Source organism: Megalobrama amblycephala, linkage group LG5 (assembly GCF_018812025.1).
Source record: "Megalobrama amblycephala isolate DHTTF-2021 linkage group LG5, ASM1881202v1, whole genome shotgun sequence".
Classification (NCBI taxonomy): domain Eukaryota; kingdom Metazoa; phylum Chordata; class Actinopteri; order Cypriniformes; family Xenocyprididae; genus Megalobrama; species Megalobrama amblycephala.
This window is the reverse complement of record NC_063048.1, coordinates 35,808,981-35,818,408: the sequence shown is the minus strand read 5'-3', so window position 1 is coordinate 35,818,408 and position 9,428 is coordinate 35,808,981. Positions and strand designations below refer to the sequence as shown.

The window sequence follows — 9,428 nt, the reverse complement described above, 5'->3', positions numbered from 1 at the left end:
AATTCTAATAATATTTCACTGTCTGATCAAATACATTCAGCCTTCGTGAGCAGAAGAGACTCTTTAAAAAAACATTTACATTTTACAGAATGTTACATATATGTTTGATAAAGGTGTGTGCGCGCGCAGCAGATTGAGGCTTATGGAAAGTTTGCTCTGGAATGTGCAATTTTTTCTCCTGACGTTGAATACGCGAGTCCTGCTGAACGCTGATTGGTCGAGAGCGCAGCTGAAGAATGTGTGAAATGACTTAAATAGCGACGGACTCTCATGTGCGCAGAAGAGCAGAACATCTCCAACACGAACACACACACACACATATATACAGACACTTTATCATCAGAGCGTCTCTCTGCAGGTAAGTGTGTTTCATCTCCATCATCGTCCTTCACATGTTCGGACAGAGGTGTGATGTGTGCTCTGGTGTGTGTTCAGGGGGAATCATGATTCTCAGAGGACTCGTTTTGTGTCTCTTATTGTGGAGTTCCGAGAGCAGCAGACATGCAGGTGAGGACAAACTCTTTCCTCTGATTCTCTGATGTGTTTCGTAGTCGTGCGCGCTCACGTCTCTCCGAATCCGCAGAAATGCTGGACGATGATACCGTGTTCGACCTGTTCGAGCTCACTCATCTGCATAAGAAGCATCACGGGGTGAGTTTGGTGAAGGGACCCGATCCATACAGCCCCGCGTACAAGATCCTGAACCCGAACCTGATCCCCTCCGTGCCCGAGCTCTCCTTCAGGGACCTGATCTACTCCATCCAGAGCGAGAGAGGCTTCATCTTCACCGCCAACCTCAAGCAAGCCAAACGCACCCGGGGCAGCCTGATCTCCGTGGAGAGGACTGACGGCACCGGGTCCGTCTTTGAGATCATATCCAATGGGAAAGCCAACACCGTGGATCTGGTGTACTGGACCGCGAGCGGACAGCATGTGGTGTCCATCGAGGACGTGAGCGTGGCGAACGGGCACTGGAAGAACATCACGGTGTTTGTGCAGGAGGATCGAGCTCAGGTTTATGTGGGCTGCGAGGAGATCAACACTCAAGAACTCGATGCTCCGATCCAGCAGATTCTGAGTCAGGAGAGCGCGGACATCGCCAGCCTGAGGATCGCCAAAGGAGCCGCCAAATCCGATCGCTTCATGGTGAGTAGAGCCTGGGTTTTGATGTATTAGAGCGGCATGATTATTGTGAAGATATTCCGTTTCCATTTAAAGCGTATTTTCCTCCTCTAATGAGGAGTTTGGAAACGCGTAAAGACGCACTTAATGCGCGCAAAGCGCTGAGTGTTTTTGTTTTACAGTTTGAATGTTCCATGTAATAGTAGCTGTTGGAAAACGATTTGGGTTTTTTTTTTTTTTTTCTGTGAGTCTCGGTTTTTGACCATTATCCCATTTTTCCAGGGAGTTCTTCAGAATGTGCGGTTTGTTTTTGGAACGACGCTGGACGCGATTTTACGCAATAGAGGATGCGAGAGCTGTAAGTCTTTATTTTATCTCAAACTCATGAATGATATCAAATTTAATTGATGAATGCTATAAAAACACAGTTTTTATTTGATTAAATATTGAAAAATGTCAAATTTAACTGTAGCTCAAATAGTAGCGCATGACACTAGTAATACCAAAGTTCAAATCCTATATAGGGAAAGCAAGAACCGATAAAATGTAAATGAATGCAATGCAAGTCAAATGCATAAATGTAAATTAATTAAATAAAGATATAAATATTGTCACTTAATTGTCATTACAGCAACCTTCATCACAGATGTCATGAACTTTGAGAACTCCGTGAATGGATCCAGTCCGGCCATCCGCACTGATTACACCGGACACAAGTCTAAAGGTCAGATGGTCGTCACGCGTTTGCGATGATGTGTCTCTGGGGTCTCGGCGTGGAGTTAACGTCAGAATCCTTTTCCTCTTCAGGTCTGCAAGACATCTGTGGATTCTCCTGCGACGATCTGACCAGCATGTTTACGGAGCTCAAGGGACTCGGTGTGGTGGTGAAGCAGTTGTCGAACGAGCTCCGCCAAGTGGTGAGGATCAAATCCAGCTGTCTGTCTGATGTTCATGCATGTGTCTCTCCACCCTGTTTCTCATGTAATGCCAAACATTTGTTCCTCAGTCACTTGAGCCTTACATGAAATGACATTTCTCTTTCCTGCCATTCAGACAGCAGACAACAGCTTAATAATGAACCAGATTCAAATCCACAAAGGAGTCTGTCTGCACAACGGCATTGTTTACCGAGACAAAGACGAGTGGACGGTGGACAGCTGCACGCACTGCACATGTCAGGTACACTGTTCAACTGTGCTTTTCACTCCATTTATACTGGTTAGAACTGGTTTAGTGCAGGGAGCTGGTAGACCAGATTTGTCCAAGTCCAAAAAGCCCTGGTGGAAAGTGTCGGGAGAAGAGAAACAGGTGCTGAACTCTGTCTGTTCTGTGTTTCTGTCTCTTTTTTCTCTGCACACATGCATCTAAATGGCCCAGATTCAGGAATGTTTTAATTGGTGAGTGATACCCGCTGACTCTGGTTTCCGGTGAAACCAGCGAGTGTGTGTTTGTGTTAGTGTGTGTGTGGTTGTGGCCGCTGACTCAGTCTGTATTCTCCACCCTCCACCCTCATGTTGGCCACATTAAAACACTTTGTTAGTCCGGTCAGATGTATTCCCCTGCTGCCCGCTCAGAGTTTATATCACCACAAGATTTTCCCGGCCAAGCCAGGGGTCACTTTTTATTGGCAAACCGAAAGCCAGCAGAGAGGCGTTTATTTCTCATCCATTATGTGCAGCTGTCAGGTTCATTCCATTAAACTTGCTTCAAAAATTATATTTCACAGAACTCCGCCACTGTGTGTCGTGAAATCTCCTGCCCTCTCATGCCCTGTGCCAACGCCACTGTCCCAGATGGTGAATGTTGCCCGCGCTGCGGAACACGTGAGTCCAGCTGTTGTTAAATTTCAGCATTCGTTATTCATTATGTAGGTCATCTTTCCTCTGAACTGTCCCTGTTTAAATATGTTCTCTCATTCTCTTCCTCAAGCGAGTGATGCGGGTGTAGAAGACGGCTGGTCGCCCTGGTCCGAATGGACACACTGTTCGGTGACCTGTGGAAGAGGCGTTCAGCAGCGCGGACGCTCTTGTGACCGGATCAACAGCAACTGCGATGGCACGTCCGTCCAGACGAGAGACTGTTACACGCAAGAGTGCGACAAACGCTGTGAGTACAACAACACCGGTCATATTCAGATCATCATGCATGTAAAGCCTCGCATGCCAGAGTCGAGTAGGTTCAAGTCGAGTAGGACCGGTTACATGGTGCCGTGACCCGGATGTGAGTGAAGTTTAAGGGGGGGGAGTGTAACGTAAGCCAGTAAGAACTGTGAGTGTAAAACCTCACTCCCTTGGCCTCAAGAGGCATATTAGAGATCCCATGCCGGAGTCACCGGTTCGAATCCCGCTCAGAGCAAGTTGAGTAGGACCGGTTAAATGGTGCCGTGACCCGGATGTGAGTGAAGTTTAGGGGGGGAAGTGTAACGTAGGCCAGTAAGAACTGTGAGTGTAAAACCTCACTCCCTTGGCCTCAAGAGGCATATTAGGGATCCATGTCGGAGTCACCGGTTCCAATACCGCTCAGTAGGACCGGTTACATGCACATGTTTAACACTTATTTCTGTTTTCATGCAGTCAAGCAGGATGGCGGCTGGAGCCACTGGTCTCCCTGGTCTTCCTGCTCAGTGACGTGTGGCGAGGGCGTCATCACTCGCATCCGGCTGTGCAACTCCCCAACGCCTCAGATGGGTGGCAAAGACTGCGAGGGAGACGGTCGCCAGACTGAGCCATGCCAGAAGGCCCCGTGCCCAGGTGAGTGTTTTCCATATAACTGTTGGAGTGTTTGCAGCATATAACCTGAAAACCCACTTGACACTGCATTTCTTTCTGTGTCTCAGTGAATGGAGGTTGGGGACCCTGGTCACCATGGGACTCTTGCTCCGTCACGTGCGGTGGAGGACTGCAGCGCCGACACCGTTTGTGTAACAGCCCTGCTCCCAAATACGGTGGAAAAGAATGTCTGGGTGACTCCAAAGGAAGCCGTTTGTGCAACGCCCAGTTGTGTCCCGTTGGTGAGACATAAAATGCTTCATTGTTAAGGATCAAGCTTAAGATTCTTGTTAAACAAAAATAACACAGTTCTATTCTATCATGAACAGATGGTTGTCTCTCTAACCCGTGCTTCGCCGGCACCAAATGCACTAGCTTCCCCGATGGCTCCTGGACGTGCGGAGAGTGTCCGGTTGGATACACTGGGGATGGAGTCCACTGTCAAGACATTGATGAGGTGAGAGTGTCATGCTAATGAGATTGACACTCCTAATGGAGATACTGGTGTTTCTAAATATTCTTAATCTTGGTATCTGCAGTGCAAAGAAGTTCCCGATGCCTGTTTTGTGCTCAATGGAGTCCATCAGTGTGAGAACACGGAACCGGGCTACAACTGCCTGCCCTGCCCACCACGCTACTCCGGACAACAGCCCTTTGGCAGAGGAATGGAGCAGGCCATTGCCAATAAACAGGTTAGAGCAGTTTACAACAATGTCAAGGGGCAGTTCTTTCTCCTTTCATGAAGTGCTAACCTCCATAAACTTGACTTTCTCACAGGTCTGCACACCAAGAAACCCATGTGAGGACGGCAGCCATGACTGCAATAAGAATGCCAACTGCATCTACCTAGGAGTCTTCTCCGACATCATGTTCCGCTGCGAATGTAAACCAGGCTATGCTGGGAACGGTTACATCTGTGGAGAGGACCCAGACCTGGACGGCTGGCCAAACACAGACCTCCACTGTGTGGAAAACGCCACCTACCACTGCAAGAAGGTATGTGACCATTTCTTTACCATATCCCGTTATACAATGAGGTTACAAAATCTTCATCAAAACGTTTTGTATTTTAGGACAACTGTCCTGACCTTCCCAACTCTGGGCAAGAAGACTACGACAAAGATGGAACTGGAGATGCTTGTGACAGTGATGATGACAATGATGGGATCCCTGATGAGGGGGTAAGTCATAAACACATTCTTCTTCTGCAGAAGCATTTAGCATGCTGCTGACTAGAAAAGAAAGAACAGAGTGAACAAAAGAGAGAGAGAAACGTTGCCAGTAGCTGGATCCCTTGGTTTAACATCCATAATTCAAATCATACACTGGAAAAAAATTTGACTGGGCAAACAAACAGTCAGAGTCTTGCAGCCAAAAGCTGAATTCCTGCACAGCTGTGTCCCAAATGGTCACGTCCATGGCATATAACTTAAGACATTAATTTTGTTTAGTGCTTTGCTATGCTGTGCTAATGTATTTATACATTTTGGTCGGTGAAGTAGAGAACAGCTCCAGATGTTTCTGTTTTCATCACTGACTTGGCTGGATCTTCTTGTTTTGAACCAGGACAATTGCCCGTTCATCTTCAACCCAAGACAGTACGACCACGACCGCGATCAAGTTGGCGACCGATGCGATAACTGCCCGTACGACAGTAATCCAGAACAGACCGACACCGACAACAATGGCGAGGGTGATGCGTGTGCCATAGACATCGATGGTGACGGTGAGTTACACGTCATGACTCTTTCGCCCTTGTATTCTGGGATTCCATTGTAAGGAATCATTGGCGTGACACTGGAATTGATTTGTCCAGGCATTCTGAATGAGAAGGACAACTGTCCATATGTGTACAACACTGACCAGAGAGACACTGACTGGGACGGAGTCGGTGACCACTGTGACAACTGCCCGCTGGAGCACAACCCTGACCAGGTGAGCTGCCTCTGCTTGCTTTTTAAGACACGAGTGTGCAACCATGAGCAGCAGATGATGAAGACTTTGCATTAATCCATTTTATGTCACAGATTGACTCAGACTCTGACAACATTGGAGACAAGTGTGACAGCAACCAAGACATCGATGAGGATGGACATCAGAACAACCTTGACAACTGCCCCTACATCCCCAACGCCAACCAGGTCGACCACGACAAGGATGGCAAAGGAGACGCCTGCGATCATGACGATGACAATGATGGCGTACCTGACGACAAAGACAACTGCCGACTCGCCTTCAACCCAGATCAACTGGATTCGGATGGTGAGTCAACCACACTGGCGCTGATTTCAGTTCATTTTCGGTATGATTCAATTTGTTCGAGAATGAACTTCCACATGCTGAATTTTCACCTCTTTTCTCCTGTCCAGGTGATGGCCGAGGTGACGTTTGCAAATACGACTTTGACCAAGATAACGTGCTGGATATTCACGATGTCTGCCCGGAGAACTTTGCCATCAGTGAAACAGATTTCCGCAGGTTCCAGATGGTTCCCCTCGATCCCACAGGAACTTCCCAAATCGACCCCAACTGGGTCGTCCGTCACCAGGGCAAAGAACTTCTGCAGACCGTCAACTGCGATCCTGGCATTGCCGTTGGTAAGTGTTTGAGAGACACTGGCTCATGATGAACATGTTAATCTACATCCAAGCGTTAATGTTCTTCTTGTTGTTCCTCAGGTTATGATGAGTTCAATGCAGTGGACTTTAGCGGCACGTTCTTCATCAACACAGACCGTGATGACGATTATGCCGGCTTTGTGTTTGGCTACCAATCCAGCTCACGTTTCTATGTGGTGATGTGGAAACAGATCACACAGACCTACTGGTCTCATACGCCCACCAAAGCCCAGGGTTACTCTGGACTGTCCATTAAAGTAGTGAACTCCACTACAGGACCGGGCGAACATCTCAGGAACGCTTTGTGGCACACTGGAGACACCGAAGGACAAGTATGTATCATTCTCAAGCTGTCAGGGGAACATTTAAGTGATTTTGGTTTTGAAATGCCCCGCTCACCTTATTTTGGACCGTTTGCAGGTGCGTACCCTTTGGCACGACCCCAAGAACATTGGCTGGAAGGATTACACTGCCTACAGATGGCACCTGATCCACAGACCCAAAACCGGACACATCAGGTAAGTGTGGATGGTCAACTTAGATCAAGATTTGTCTTAGTTACTAACCAACAGCTGAAGCAGCTTTAATCACTCTTCTTCTTTTGGTTCTTTTCAGAGTTATCATGTATGAGGGCAAGAAAGTCATGGCAGATTCAGGAAGCATCATTGACAAGACATACGCTGGAGGAAGACTTGGCCTCTTTGTCTTCTCTCAAGAGATGGTTTACTTCTCAGACCTCAAATACGAATGCCGAGGTAACTCATTTGGATGGTTTTAAAGAATATTGCTCTCATATTGTTCTGGGAAATCTCATGGGTGTTTTTTTTTTACTCTCTTGCAGATGTATAACAGTTTTACCAAAGGACGTGCCGTCTATCTGTTCTTTTCTGTCGGTTTAAATGTGTTGTGTGTTATAAAACTCTCTTCTGTGGTGGGATCAAGGATCCAAACGTGGAGGCCAAAAACTATCAATCCAAATGAGGACCACAGGACAAGGTCGAGCATGATGGTCCATCAACACTTTCATCTCATCGATCTCCTTGAATCTCAATGGGAGTCTCAATCAGTTTCTAGTTTCTTAACATTTGGTGGGTAAAGGGAAGCTCTTCTGTAATGTCACCTCAGATCTGCTGTGGACTATGATCAAGACAGAATGGAGTCGCTTATGAACTGAAGTAAAAGCTTCTCCTCGATTCTGGTGGGTTTGAGATCCCACAGGAGGAACTGTTGAGGGACGACGCACAGGACGGACGGACTTTGTGAAAGCATGGACGTTTGTCATTGAGACATCCAGATCTTCAGGTCTCTATGATTCAGGCTTGATTTTCCACAAGTTATCCATTACCCCCTTCTGCTTTTGATCAGATTCAATCATTGATGTTGACAACCAAAGCGTCTTAATTTCACTGTTTATAGAGTGGAGTCTTTCTCAGGGCTAGAAGGACCTTTGTGACTCACCGCTCGAGGAGGAAGTTCATGTCTTAGATTAATACACAAATGAGCTTGAGTTTTTGTGGTTCTAAACAAGCATAAATGAAAGAGGAAGTGGAGAGATTATAGAAGCATAACAAGCGCACTTGTTTGATTTATTTATTGTGTTGAGAGGAGATGGATAACATGAGAATCATCTCAGTGCCACTTATTACTGAAACAAACAAAGAGAACAACTGGAGCTTTGAGAGCGTTTCCTTCAGGCCAGGAGGAGCCGACTGGGGTGAATGAATATGAACAAAATATGATGTAAACATACAAATATTACCTCAATGTTGTATAATTGAACTCAACAAAAATTACAAATGATATCAGTGCCATTTATACGTTTGTTTTAGAGCTACTGTATGTAGTAAAACATTCCTTCTGTAAATAATTCAACATTTTTTGGATGAGATGCCCCAGTAGAACATGAATGGAAAGTTGTTAATATAAATAGTTTGTGCCTAATTAATGATGTCTTTTTTTTGTTTTAAGTAAGTTATTGGTAAAGTTTTTTTTCTATTTTAATGTAGATATATGCTATTTAAATAATTTATAATGAACTGTAACCTGACATTGGAAGTATTTGTATAAACTGTTTGCACACTGATGAGGATTTTCTTTGTTTTCTATGTTTAAGGATGCTTCAGTGTCAGTATTGTTACCAGTTTAATAATTCTTATCAATCATTTTATAATGATCACATGAACAATAAAACATTTTGAGTAAAAAGGACAGTGAAATGTTTTTCTTTTTAGTAGCTGAGTAAAATCTCACAAGTCACTCGCGATCACTTTAAACACCAGAATCAGCTGAAATTACATCTTCCCTTGACAGATGACATGCTCAGCTTAAATATACAGTGAGAAGGCCTGATTTTTTTTTTTATGCACAACTATAAAGTTTACACTATAAATCTCAACGCTCACCAAGAAATCCAGTCCATTTTAATTCTACTGTCTTCGGCTGTGGTTTATGGTTAAAATGACTCATGGTTACTGCTACAATAAAAGCTAATTTGGTCACGGCTATTCTCATTTTCTCAATCTTGCACATGAAATCCTGGGTTCATTTATCAGCAAACACACGGCTCACCTTCAAGGTCAGGAATGCTGGGAATGTCGGAGTCGCTGTAACACGTCCATATGAACATGACACCACATTCACCGACCGCACTGCCAATGTGCACACGGACCAAACTACATCCATCACACACTCAACCTCAAATCTACGAAATGCAAATTGTGAAATATTATTGCAGCTTAAATCAGCTGTTTTCTATGTGAATATATAGTGAAGTGTAATTTATTCCAAAGCTGAATTTTCAGCATCATTACTCCAGTCTTCAGTGTCATGTGATCCTTCAGAAATCATTTTGATATGATGATTTGATGCTCAAACTGTTGAAAACCTTTATTTTTGTGGATACATTTGTTTCAGGATTCAA

At 45.1% G+C, this 9,428-nt stretch overlaps 1 protein-coding gene across 1 annotated transcript; it reads left to right on the top strand.

Moving 5' to 3' along the window:
* Positions 1–249: 249 nt before the first annotated feature.
* thbs1a (thrombospondin 1a) lies at positions 250–8,713 on the top strand. Its single transcript, XM_048192073.1, has 23 exons — positions 250–358; positions 436–507; positions 584–1,146; positions 1,405–1,480; positions 1,754–1,846; positions 1,930–2,039; positions 2,176–2,301; positions 2,849–2,945; positions 3,052–3,228; positions 3,696–3,872; positions 3,959–4,132; positions 4,220–4,347; positions 4,430–4,582; positions 4,668–4,886; positions 4,964–5,071; positions 5,457–5,616; positions 5,707–5,825; positions 5,918–6,152; positions 6,260–6,487; positions 6,569–6,840; positions 6,929–7,026; positions 7,124–7,263; positions 7,350–8,713. The coding sequence occupies exons 1-23, from the start codon at positions 271–273 to the stop codon at positions 7,355–7,357; spliced, it is 3,621 nt and encodes a 1,206-aa protein (XP_048048030.1). The 5' UTR covers positions 250–270; the 3' UTR covers positions 7,358–8,713.
* The last annotated feature ends 715 nt before the right edge of the window (positions 8,714–9,428 follow it).

Coding starts and splice junctions, on each gene's coding strand:
- thbs1a (XM_048192073.1), top strand. CDS start 271: ATGTGCGCAGAAGAGCAGAACATCTCCAACACGAACACACACACACAC. Junction 2,040..2,175: donor CGAACGAGCTCCGCCAAGTG/GTGAGGATCAAA, acceptor CCTGCCATTCAG/ACAGCAGACAACAGCTTAAT. Junction 6,153..6,259: donor AGATCAACTGGATTCGGATG/GTGAGTCAACCA, acceptor TCTCCTGTCCAG/GTGATGGCCGAGGTGACGTT.